At 58.2% G+C, this 12,949-nt stretch overlaps 1 protein-coding gene across 3 annotated transcripts in view; it reads left to right on the forward strand.

Moving 5' to 3' along the window:
• Window positions 1-11,778, forward strand: part of ZNF609 (zinc finger protein 609) — a 64,129-nt gene extending 52,351 nt beyond the window's left edge. For 2 of the 3 annotated variants that reach the window (XM_069026128.1, XM_069026129.1), the window contains exons 4-10: window positions 5,470-5,557; window positions 5,919-8,274; window positions 8,703-9,069; window positions 9,229-9,404; window positions 9,901-10,117; window positions 10,240-10,309; window positions 10,469-11,778. In XM_069026128.1, the coding sequence (XP_068882229.1) occupies window positions 5,470-5,557; window positions 5,919-8,274; window positions 8,703-9,069; window positions 9,229-9,404; window positions 9,901-10,117; window positions 10,240-10,309; window positions 10,469-10,475 (3,281 nt within the window). In that variant the 3' untranslated portion in view covers window positions 10,476-11,778. Of the gene's footprint in view, window positions 1-5,469; window positions 5,558-5,918; window positions 8,275-8,702; window positions 9,070-9,228; window positions 9,405-9,900; window positions 10,118-10,239; window positions 10,319-10,468 lie in introns of all 3 variants that reach the window. The other variant, XM_069026130.1, reaches the window with a different exon arrangement.
• The last annotated feature ends 1,171 nt before the right edge of the window (window positions 11,779-12,949 follow it).

Consider the following 12,949-nt stretch of genomic DNA (forward strand, 5'->3'; position numbering starts at 1 on the left):
TCACATCCAGCCCTGCACAAGGCCCTGATGTTGCCTTTGGTCACTTCTGGTCTGCTGCGTGCCTTGGCTCCAGTCACGCCATCTCTCGTCCTTGAGTGAAAGGCAGAGGGGAATCATCCCTGGTTTTTGCCTGGCATCTCTCCCCTGCCTTCCCATTGTCAAAGATGGAGTCAAGGGCAGTGCTGGATCTGGCTGTCGGAAGCTGGAGCTTGTGAAATGTTCAGGGATGCAGCGAGGATCACCCCTTGCCCAAAGGATGCAGAGGAGAAAGCTACACCAAGGGCATGTCTGCAAAGCCAGATGAGGTGCTTCCAGCATCTGGAAACATTCCTCAAGATCTCCAGAGGGATCTCAGCACCTCACCCAGAGAGATCCATCTCTCCTCTTGCTGCTTGGGATGTAGCAGCCTTGTTGGACTGTTGGACAGCAGAGCAGCTCTCGGCCTGCAAGTTTAGAATCACAGAACTGAGGAGTGGTTTGGTTTGGAAGGGACCTTAAAGCCCAATTCATTTCACCCCCTGACATGGGCAGGGACACCTTCCACTAGGTCAGGTTGCTCCAAGTCCCATCCAGCCTAGCTCTGAACACTTCTAGGGATGGGGCATCCAGAGCTTCTCTGGCAAACTTGTGCCAGGGCCTCATTACCCAGACAGGGAGGAATTTTTTTCCTAATATCCAATCTAAATCTCCCCTCTTTCAGCCTAAAGCCGTTACCCTTTGGTTTGTCACTTCTTGGCCTTGCAAAAAGTCCCTCCTCAGCCTTCCTTTAGCTCTGCTTTAGGCACTGGAAAGGACTCTAAAGTCTCCGTGAAGCCAGCCTCCTCCACTCTGTGTGGGGCTGCAAAATCATGGAGAAAAGCTTCTAAAGCCAAAGCCTGGCAGTGCTTGGAAGGATAAGTTGGACAAGAAGGACAAGTCCATCTGAGATGGGAGCATGAAGCTCCAAGGAACCTGATGATGTCCTTCCTGCCCTAAACACCAACTTTGTCCTCATCCCCCACTAGAAAACCTGCCATGAGTCCATGATCCCTGCCAAAGGCGTCCCAGAGGGCTCCCACTACCAACCATTTGGCTCAGGGCTTTTGGTCCACTTTCTCCTCCACCATTTCAGGTCGGTGTTGGCCCAAAGTCTGGTCTCGCCGGTGGTGGACGCTGTTCATGCTCTCCTGTGGCCGTGGTCCCTTTGCTGAGCCTGGCTTGCACAGGGATGTGTTTTATCAGGACACTTCTGGTGGGGAGCAGCTGTCTTGGCAGCTCCCCTAGTGTGGCTATCTGTGATTCTGATCTCCAGGAACTATTAACTGATCTGATCACACCAGGAAGCATCACTCTCTTTGTTGCCTCATGAGCTGACAGGTCTCCTCCATCCCCCTTGGTGAAGATGGTGTCACCTGGCTTGGACCATGTCACCTTCTCACCTCCCCATGGTGCCACACCAGTGCTGATCGCAGCAAAAGAAACACAAACCCTCTGAGCAACGAGGATCATGGTGTGGCAGCACCTGGAAAACATCAGCACACTGCACATCCCTTCCTCCAGCTCCTTGCTGGGACGTTAGTGGCAGGTTACCTGTGGCTCAGATTTCTGGACTCCAGACATTTGGATTGTCCTTTTGCAAACTTCTCGTGAGGGTATGATGGAGCATGAGCATGCCCAGGGTTGGCAGATGCCAGCATGGACATGTCCTTGCTTGGAGCAGGAGGGAAATGGAATAGATGGGGACAGAATGGAGAAGATGGGAGGGTGAGAGCAAAGACTTCTCAAATATAATGGGTAGTGGCTTAGAGACTTCCTCTGCCAGTTCCTGTGGGACCCGTGAATGCATCTCATCAGGTCTCATGGACTTGTGCACCTTGAAGTTCTCCTACAGGTGGTTCTTCCTTCTCCCAGTCCCTGTCTTTGTCTCCTGCATCTCAGGTGGTGTGGCTGGAGCACTTGCTGGTGGAGATCAAGGCAAACAAGTCATTGAGCCCCTCAGCTGTGGGCTACCCTGACTGCAGGCTTCCTTTGTGTGTTTGAGTTTCTCCAAGAGTTCGTTGTTAATCCATCAGGCTTCCTGGCATTTCTGCCTGACTTCTCTTTGTTGGCATGCATTGCTCCTGAATTCAGAGATGATCCTTGAACATCAGCCGGCTTCCTTGGGTCCCAGTGCCCTCCAGGGCTCTATTCCATGGCACCCTGTCAAAACAGGTCTCTGAAGAGGCCAAAGTTTTCTCTCCTGGAGTCCAGGGCAATGATCCTTCTGTGTGCTGCAGTCCCTGGATAGCAATTGGATGGCCAGGGACAGTCATGCACCATCTGAGCATGCATCCCTGCATGGGATGATGGGATGATCCCGTCTCCCTCTGGCCCTGCTGGGCAAACTGTGTTCATGTTGCCTGGCAGGGTTTGATAGAGGGGACTTCTCTGTGAGGAGACACCAGAAACTTCCCCCATGTTGGACCAGGTCAGCCAAGGCTGAGTCTATCAGCGATGAGGGCAGCACCTCTGGGATAATGTATTTAGGAAGGGGAGAAAAAGCAGCCCCTGTTCCCCATACCCCTGTGCTGTTTGGGGGCAGAGATGTAGAAATCAGGAGTGAAGTTGAGCCTGGGAAGAAGCCAGAAGAAAGTGTTTTAAGATTTGGTTTTATTTCTCATTACCCTACTCTGATTTGATTTGCAATAAATTAAATTAATTTTCCCAGGGTGAGTGATTTCTCCTCACTGGGTGAGGTGACAATTGTGCTGGCCATCCCCAGCCCCATGGTGTCCCCGTCTCCTGGCAGGAGCATGGTGGCCATGAACAGCTTTGGGTGTTGTGTCCCAAAGCCTGGGCACTACAGGTCAGGTGGGATCTCTGCATGTGGGCAGGGTTTATGGAAAAGCTGGAGCATCCTGAAAGTGATGCAGCTGGAGGGGAAATGACAAAGGTCATCTCAAAGGTGATGCAGCTGGGGAAGAAATTATTGGAAGAAGGGGCATCCCAAAGTCAGGGTGGCCTGGAAGTGATGCAGGTGGAGGAGGAATTCATGGAGATGTTCTTGGTTGTGCTTGGGGGATTCATCTTTGAAAAGGGGGGACATGTGCCCCAATACAACGGCTCCTGGCGCCCACAGCAGTTGTTGTCCTCCATCCCACATAGTCCCAGGATTTTCTCAAACATTGCCTTCCTGAATGGCAACTTTGCACCATCACCAGTCCTTCATTTTTCCAGCCAGGCTACGACTCTCATGTGAGCACTTGGTGACCAGGATGCTGAGTGGTTTGCACCCAGATTTGGGTGGTATTGATTCCTTAAGAGCTTCAAAGAGGTCACCTTCCCATGAAACTAGGTGGGATGGGAGTTACCCAAGTGGGATTCCTTCTGTTCAAGAGCATCTCCGTTCTTGGAGATGCGAGGGCATTGCCTCCTCCCTGCCGCCCTTGTCATGCCTGTGCCTGCTCATCATCCTGCCGTGGGAGGGGGACACAGCGGGTGAAAAAAGCTGCTTAGGATCTATCCCGGGGTTTAAATTGTCCTGGGTTATTGTTGGAGGATTAGGAGGGGATTTGGTATGATTGGTTGCAGCGGGTTAAATATAGGCTGGTGTGTGTTGGAGGACTGATGTTCCAACAGGGAAGGAGGGATGGTGCCGGCTCGCTTTTGCCCCTTCCTCTTTCATCTCTCTTGTGACTGTGGTGGTAGGGAGGAAAAATGCCAGCACCTCCTTTCTAGTGTCACACGCTGGCCCCAGGATGCACAAGAGACTCCAGTGGTTTGTCGTGCAGTTAACTTCCAGCGGCACACACGGTCTGCTCTGGCTTCAAAGGTGGGGAGAGCAGAGGGACTGGGAGGGGTGGGGGCTGGGTTAATGCTGCTTGTCTCTCAGTGGCTCCCAGGTCCTTGGGCAGCTCCTGGGAGCATCCCACAGCAGCTCCCCAGAGGCGTCCTGGGAATGGTGGGGCTGGGTTGGGGTGCAGGATGCAGCCAGGAGCTTCCTTGGGTTTTAAGGAAAGGGGGACGGGCTCCTGCCTGCCAACAACTGCTGCATTAGGAAGAACAGAAGGCCGCACTCCCTGTGCCCTCTTTGGGATGCCTGGAACCAGCATCCCCCTGTTCCCATCGATCTTTCCATGTGTGAGGCTGTGGGCTCCCAGCAGTTGGTTTCTCCCTCAGGTTGTCTCTATCATCACATCCTGGCCATGTCTTTGTTAAGGCAGGTCCCCAGCACCTTTCTCTGAAGGCAGAACCCAGCGTCTCTTGCTCACTGGGATGAGCTGGTTGTGGCTCTTGGCCGTGTGCTGGCACCGTGTCTTCCCATGACCTGCTCCTGACATTTTCCAGGAGGAAAAGGAGAAAGAGAAGATCTGCATTTCATTTCTCTTTCTGAAGGAGCCCCACGTGTCGGGCCTCGGCTCCATGTATTATCCATGCCGAAGCCTGCAGCTGGCTGCTGGCACAGCACAACGGGGGATGGGGGCTGAGATTTATAAACATGCTTCAGGCACAGCTGCTCCAGGCTCCCTTGGCTCCATCCATCTCCCGGGGCTGTATATCTCACTGCGCTCATCAACCCTTGCAAACGTGTTTCTTATTTCCCGAGTTTTACCTTGCTGGGATAAATGTGCCTGGCACAGCAGACTGTGCTCCAGTTGTGTGGAAATCAGAGGCAGGGAGGAGACACCACAATGCTGTGGAGGACCCCTCTGCCTCCCAAAAGAGGTGCTGAGAGTCCTTGGCCTTGGCATGGGTATGAGCCAGGCAGTTCCTCTTCTGAGTTAGTGTGGAAAAGCTGAAACTCCAAGGTTTTCTGAACGCCCAGTGGCTTTGCTCCATGATGGGAGGATGTGGCCCCATGGATGGCTCTCCAGATGGAAATACAGGACAGAGGGATGTCCCTGGAGGTGCTGGAGCAAAGTGGCGCAGGGCAACGAGGGTTATTCCACCAGGATTGGGTTTTCCTGCCAGGGACAGTCGCCTGAACAGGAATGCTGGGCTCAGCTTGCCATCTAGTGGCAAAAGCAGCCTTCTCTGGAGGGTCATGAGGTTCATGGCCATGCTGGTTCGTAGCCCTGCTGGGGGCTGTGCAGCTCTGCTGTGGGTTCCACAGCCTTGCTGGGGGCTTTCTGCATTTCCCCGAGGGGCTTCCCAGCTCTTCCTCCGTGGAGACCACCTTCCCTACCCTACCTAAGCGCACATGGAGCCAATGTGGATCTTCAGGTCCCCCCTGAAATCGCACAGCCCTTTGGGCGTCAACATCCCATGAAAATAGGGAACAGGAGGAGGGGGCAGGTGAGACATGCCAAGGAAAGGGATGAGCTGGGAGTCTCCAGCTCCCATCTTGGTGCCCCTTCAGCCCTGAGCCTCATGTCTCACCTCTTCTGAGAGCCCAAGACCCCTTGTCCCCCTTCCTTCAGCCCTAGAGCTAAGCTCTTCCTCCTGCTTGTCTCGAGGGGCAGGTTCCTGGCACGGTGGGATCACACCTGGCCCTTTCCCCTTGCCTTGCAGGGATGCTGGTGGTCAACGTCACCTGGAGGAACAAGACGTACGTGGGGACGCTGCTGGACTGCACGCAGCATGACTGGGCACCTCCCCGGTAAGCGGGCGGGGGCCTCCGGTGGGCTCCCAGCACTGAGGGCAAATCCAGCCCTGTACGGCCCCCACGGCACCCAGGACACTCTGCCATGTGCCCACGGGGCTGCCACAGGGGTTGGAATCTCCTCCTTGCCCAGCCCAACTGCTCCCGTGACTCTCTGCCCCTGCAGTCACACGTCCCTTGTCCTGGGCACTGGAGATGGTTTAGCACATCCCGGGGACCGCTCTGGTTCCTCTTTATCGGTCAGTGGGGGGGAGAAGTCTATGGGATTGGTAGTGAGGGGAGTAAGGGGATCCTCACTGTGCCTTGGGGACAGCACAGCCATCTCTCTGTTGAGACCTCTGTGTCCTCCTCCCTGCAGGTTCTGTGACTCTCCCACCAGTGACCTGGAGATGCGCAATGGCCGGGGCAGGGGCAAGCGCATGCGCCCCAACAGCAACACGCCGGTCAACGAGACGGCCGCTGCCTCGGACAGCAAGGGGACCAGCAACAGCAGCAAGACCCGGGCGGGAGCCAACAGCAAGGGGCGCCGGGGCAGCCAGAACTCCTCGGACCACCGCACCCCGCCTGGTGGCACCGCTGAGGACGTGAAGGCCAGCCCCTCCTCCGTCACCAAGCGGAAGAGCAAACCCCTCTCTGACATGGAGCTGAACTCCAGCTCAGAGGACTCCAAGGGCAGTAAACGCATCCGCACAAACTCAATGGGCTCGGCCACGGTGCCACCTGCCGCGGTCAAGGTGGAGCCGGCTGTCCTGGAGCGCAACTGCCCTTCTCCCATCCTCATCGACTGTCCCCACCCCAACTGTAACAAGAAGTACAAGCATATCAATGGGCTGAAGTACCACCAGGCCCACGCACACACGGATGATGACAGCAAGCTGGAGGCGGATGTGGACAGTGAGTATGGCGAGGAGCCCTCCCTGCATGCTGATGTCGGGAGCTGCAACGGTGCCGCCGGGACACAGAAGGGCTCCCTCTCACCCGCTCGCTCGGCCACCCCCAAGGTGCGTTTGATGGAGCCCCACAGCCCCTCCCCATCCAGCAAGTTCAGCACCAAGGTCCCCTGCAAGAAGAAGGTGGGTGGGGAAGGGGACACAGACCCAGGTGCTCTGTCCAATGATGGCTCTGAGGATGGTCCCTCGGTGGCCGATGAGACGAGTAACGATGACTTTGACTCTCTGGAGAAGCGATGCATTGATAAGGACAAGTCAAAGAAGGCCTCTGGTGCTAAACAGGAGAAGATCCCTTCCAAAAGCTTGAAGTCCGCCAGACCCATTGCACCGGCCATTCCCCCGCAGCCGATTTACACCTTCCAGACTGCCACGCTCACCACAGCCAGCCCCGGCTCCTCCGCTGGCCTCACCACAACCGTGGTCCAGACCATGCCCAACAGCCCCCAGCTCAAACCCATCCAGCCTAAGCCAACGGTGATGGGAGAGCCCTTCGCCGTCAACCCTGCCCTCACCCCTTCCAAGGAGAAGAAGAAGAAAGACAAGAAGAAGAAAGAGCCCAAAGAGGTGGAAAACCCTTTGACTCCGGGCAAAGCCTGCAGAGCAGAGGAAGGTAAGAGCCCTTTCCGGGGGGAATCCAGCGAGCTGGGAATGAAAGGCGAGGGGCTGCTGAATGGTTCATCTGACCCCCACCAGAGCCGGCTCGCCAGCATCAAGGCCGAGGCGGATAAAATTTACAGCTTCACCGACAACGCACCCAGTCCCTCCATCGGCGGGGCCAGCAGGTTGGAGAGCACCAACCCAGCCCAGCCCCTGACCCCACTGCACGTTGTCACCCAGAACGGGGCAGAGGCCAGCTCGGTGAAGACCAACAGCCCGGCTTACTCAGACATCTCCGACGCTGGGGAGGATGGGGAGGGCAAGCTGGAGAGCGTGAAGGCAAAGGATCCCGAGCAGCTGGTCAAGGAAGGCGCCAAAAAAGCTCTTTTCCCACCACAACCACAGAGCAAAGAGTCTCCCTACTACCAAGGGTTTGAAACCTACTATTCCCCTGGCTACCCCCAGGCTAGCCCAGGACCCCTGAACCCTGGCGGGCAGTCTGGATCCGAGACACAGGCCTTGAAGCTGAAGAAGGACGAGGAGCAGGAGAACCCGGAGGTGAAGGTGAAGAGTGAAGGCTGTGAAGAGAAGAAGGCAGAGCTCGGCAGTGGCTCCAGCCAGCAGCCCTCGGTCATCCAGCAGCGCCCCAACATGTACATGCAGTCCCTCTACTACAACCAGTACGCCTACGTGCCGCCCTATGGCTACAATGAGCAGGGCTACCATGCTCACCTGCTGAGCACCAACCCTGCCTACCGCCAGCAGTACGAGGAACAGCAGAAGCAGCGGCAGAGCCTGGAGCAGCAGCAGCAGCGAGGGCTGGAGAAGAAGGTGGAGCTGGGCTTGAAAGAGAGGGAGGCGGCTCTCAAAGAGGAATGGAAGCAGAAGCCACCCATGCCCCCAACGCTGACCAAAGCCCCGAGCCTTACGGACCTCGTCAAGTCGGGGCTGAGCAAGCCCAAGGAGCAGGGAGGTCCTGATATGGCCAAATCCGTCATCATCCCCAAGCTGGAAGACTCGTCCAAGCTGTCCAGCAGCCAGGTCGCCGAGGGGCTCAAGGTGAAGCTGAGTGAGGCTGGTCACCTAGGGAAGGAGACGGCTGAGATGAAGCCTGGCTCCGAGTGTGGCCGGCAAGCGGAGGTGGACCCTGTTCTCTGGTACAGACAGGTAATGTCCTGCCCTGTCTGCCTGTCCAGCCACGGGTTTGCTCCTGCAGGAAGCTGCTCACTGGGCTTTGCTGGGGCCATCACCTCGGAGAACACGTGTTGTACTCTGCTTGTGGTGGCATTCCATGGGATTCCCTTGGGGCCAGAAAAAGGGTGGGGCTGTGAGGCCATGGGTGAGCTAGGGAGAGCCCAGGGAAGGGGAGTGGCATTTGCTGATCTCCTCCAAACCCAGCTTGGGACAGGTGGGGCTGTGGGGAGGCATCTGCTCTGGTGGTTGGCTGTTCTTGCAGGAAGTGGAGGCCACGGATGGGCCAAGGAGAGCCCTGGGAAGGGGAGTGGGGTTTGCCAGTCTCCTCCAAACACCGGCTGGTTTTGGGACAGGCAGGGCCAGGGGGAGGCAGCTGTTCTGATGGTTGGCTGTTCTTGCAGGAAGCTGAGCCGCGGATGTGGACCTACGTGTACCCGGCAAAGTACTCAGACATCAAGACGGAGGATGAGCGGTGGAAAGAGGAGAGGGACCGAAAGTTGAAGGAAGAAAGAAATCGAAGCAAAGAAGCCTCGTCCAAGGAGGACGGGAAGGAGAGCACCAGCTCCGAGTGCAAGCTGACCCCCACTGAGGAGGCTCGCATGGTGGGGAAGGACCCCAGGCCCAGTGTCCACGTCCCCGTGTCCTCACCCCTCACGCAGCATCAGTCCTACATCCCCTACATGCACGGCTACTCCTACAGCCAGTCGTACGACCCCAACCACCCCAGCTACCGCGCCATGCCCACCGTCATGATGCAGAATTACCCAGGTAGGGAGCCAGGCCCTTCGAGGGGTGTCCGTTCCCGGCTGCCCCTGCTCCCAGGGTGGGGGATGGCTGTGGGACATCCTCTCACACACATACAGAGCCCCATGCTCCCACTGTGCTGCCCGAATACTCCTGGTGCCCTGACTGCTCTTCTCCCCCCAGGGTCATACCTACCCTCCAGCTATTCCTTCTCTCCGTATGGGAGCAAGGCGTCCGGCAGCGATGACAGCGACAAGTCCCGAGCCAGCCCCAGTGTGAGCTGTAAATCCAGCTCGGAGTCCAAGGCCCTGGACATCCTGCAGCAGCACGCCAGCCACTACAAGAGCAAATCACCCACGGTGAGGGTCAGAGGGCGCTGGCTTTGCCCAGCTCTGTGGGATAGTCCCTGGATCCTGTAATGAGGTGGGAGCAGCTCCGCTTGCCGTGTGGTTTTGCTATTTCTGCTGCTGTGGGGGACCTGCAGCTGTGGAGTATCCCAACGTTACAAAGCCTTTCGGATGGACCAGCCAAACCTGTGCCCCAGCACTGGGGCTTCTCCAGGCCCTGCAGCGACCAGGTGACACTTGTCCTCAGCCCTGGAGCTGGCAGGTGGGATGTGGGGGCTATCTCCATCCCATGGCTCCTCCTGGGCTGAGCTGGGAGACAGAGCTTGGACACAGTGAGGAAAGAGTTGTCCTCAAACAGGCCCTGTGTTCTCCACAGGCTCTTGGCTGTCCCACCACTTCCCATAAGTATCATGGGAGCCTTTTGGGCAAAGGCAGAGGGAATATCCCGGTGTGTGCCCCGGGGTAGCTGGTCATGTCCCTCAGCATGTGTCTGCTTTCCCCTCTCCAGATAAGCGAGAAGACGTCTCAGGAGCGGGACCGCGGCGGCTGTGGGGTGGTGGGGGGCAGCGGGAGCTGCAGCAGCGTCGGGGGAGCAGGCGTGGGGGAGAGGAGCGGCGACCGGCCCCGCACGTCGCCCTCCCAGCGCCTGCTCTCCACGCATCACCACCACCACCACCTCGGGTACTCGCTGCTGCCAGCACAGTACAACCTGCCCTATGCAACAGGTGAGAGCGGGGCTGGGCTGGGGGCGAGCTGCACCTGCCCTTGGGCTGTGGGACCCTCACACTGTCCCCGGCGAGGTGCCCGGCCCTGTCTGCCAGCTCCTGACACCTCTTCTCCCCCCCAGGTCTCTCCTCCACAGCCATCGTTGCCAGCCAGCAAGGCTCCACTCCCTCCCTATACCCACCTCCCCGGAGGTGAGAACGGTAAGGCTCTGCTCCCGCCGCACCTCCGCGTGGGCGGCTGGGCTGGGCCGCAGGTGGCTGGGCCGGGTGCTCACGGGTGCCCTCGAGGGTTTAGGGTTTGCCCGTGGCCTCGGGGCTCGCGGGAGCTGACTTGCCCTTGGGTCGTGGCAGGATGTGACACGCCAGGATTCCTGGGCTGTACAAGACGTGTGACTGGCTCACATGGGGAAGCGCTGGAGACTCCTTTAGACATCAGTTGAATGGTGTTAATTTGTACTGCTTGACGTTCCTGCCGTGATCCGAGGCAGACTCTGTCTTCTCCCCTGTCAGACACACACACTGACTCCCCACCACACCCCTCTCTGGTGAGTGGATGAGCTGGTACCTGCGGATATATTTATTCTACTGGGCACCAGCGCTCAGGTTGGAGATGACTTACCTGCCTGGTGCATATGAAGAGGAAACAGAAGCACTGAGGTTTCTCGATGAATTTGGGACCCTGCCGTGTCTCTGCGAGCTGCTGCTTCATGACAGGACTGGGGGCAGGTGGGGACTTGGAACACGGGGCTGAGCCTGCCGTGTGGCCACAGTCTCAGGAAAGGAAGCAAGGACTGGCTCACGGAACCTCGGCAGGTGTCGGGGGGCTGGTGCGAGCTGGGCGGGCGGGTGGCAGCCTGGCTGGAGGCAGCTGTGGGGCTCTCCCAGTCCCTCATCTGGTCCTGCACCCCACAGCACCCACAACTCTGTGCCTGATCTGCCAACACATGGTCGATGGCCAGAGTGGGGCTGGGGAAGCTCTTGGCTCTGGCAAAGCAGCCTCTGCCCATGGGGGCTGGGGCTCTGTGGGGCTGGGGGCAGCAGGGCACAGGCTGCCAGGGCCCTTCAGGCCGTGCATGGTCCAGACCTGCCCATGGCTTTTGCTTTGGTTTCTGAGCTGCAACTCTGCAAATCCCAGCCTTTCCTCTGCCCCACTACCATGGCAAGTGCCCCCCAAACCCTGGGGCAACACATCCTGCTGTGGGGGGCTGTGGCTCCCCTTTTCATCCACCTTTTGCTTTTAGGGCGGCTTCCCCAGGCCGCAGGCAGGGCGCAGTGAGGAACAAGCACACTTAGGTTCTGCCAGAGGCATGTGGGGCCATGCTGGTCCCCGCTCCAGCCTCGTGCCAGGGCTGGGGGCACCAGGTCCTGGAGGAAGATGGTCCCCACTCCTGGCTGCTCCCCAGCTCCGAGGACAGGGGCTTTCTGGTCCTCTGCCCCCCGCCCCAGAGCGGCTCTCTCTCCCCAGGCCGACACTCTACCTCGGCCCCGCAGCGGCCGGGCCGCCCCTGCTGCCCCCGCCTCTCCCGCTGCCCAGCCGGGGGACATGGGGGCCATCGGTCTCGGTTGTGTGTGTCCGTGTCGCACCCGGCCCCGAGGGCCGCTGTACGGGGATGCTCTGCCCGCTGGGCTCTGTACATACTGTAAAAAGCAATTGTTTGAAAGCTGTTGTTTTGGGTTTTGTTTTCTTTCCCCGTTTCTTCCCCATCCCACTGTACCCAGTTGGAAAGGAGGCACTGGCTGCTCTCGGCCCCAGTTCAGGTGCTGGCAGCATGGTGGCCCCGGCCTGCTCTTGTTGTTTGACTCATTTTTCTGCCACTCTTCGTTGTCTTTGGAAGGAGATGGGGCCGCGTGGCCCGGCACACTCCGCAGGGACGGGGTGGGTGACGGACCCACCCCACACCCGTCACAGAGCCACGTGCAGCCACGGGGCTGGGGACTGGAGGGGTCGGAGTGCTTTGGAGAGCCCCACATCCCACCCGTGGAGGAGCGTCCCACTGGCTGCTCCTACCTCCAGCCTCGGCCGGCCCGGCACAGCCTGGCTCCCAGCACGGCCGGGGCCCACAGCGGCTCCAGCGGCGCAGAGGAAGTGCCTGGGGGTGTTGGGGGGTGCCACAGGCTTTGCTGGCAGTCGGAGGGGGTCGGGGGGCTGCTCCCCACCTTCCCAGTTGGGTCCCAGTTGAGTCTCCCTTTAGGTGTTAAATGAAACAACAGTTGATGCAGAATAGGTTTGAGGTTTGACATTTCCTGGGTTCTCTGGGCCACTTGTTGCCCACGGGGCCACCCCCAGCCCCGGTGTCAGACCGTTGGTGTTTATAGCTCGTTTCCATTGGCGTTGCTGTGTTGGGTTTCATTTCAGTCTTCCTGACTCTGCCCTTCTGTAAAGTGTACATTATTACCAAGTTCCTTGTTTTTTTATATATATATATATAAATATATATATATACAAACTGTACTCTTCTTGCCTTTGTACATTTGGGCAAGGAGGGAGAATAAATCTTTTTAAGAGACAATCACAAACCTGTGAGGGTGGCTTTTTCTTCCTGTTCCCCCAAGTCTGGTCCTTTATCCCCAAAAACTGTGGCCAGTGACTTTTGGGGGGGGGAGAGGGGGTTCCCCCATCTTGGGCATCTGAGAAGGCTCCTGGTGCTCACTGATCCAAGGCTTTTGCCCTGTGCCCCTGGATCCGGCTCTGCCCCAGCACTTAGGGCTCTGGCGGGGCCTGCAGCTGAACTCAGACCTGGTAACTGGAGGCAGAACCCCCCAGGCTTGAGCCCCTGGGCACCAAGGCCCTGCCCTACAATGGCCCCAGGGCAGAGGAGGTACTGGGCGCAC

Source organism: Aphelocoma coerulescens, chromosome 10, assembly GCF_041296385.1.
Source record: "Aphelocoma coerulescens isolate FSJ_1873_10779 chromosome 10, UR_Acoe_1.0, whole genome shotgun sequence".
NCBI lineage: Eukaryota > Metazoa > Chordata > Aves > Passeriformes > Corvidae > Aphelocoma > Aphelocoma coerulescens.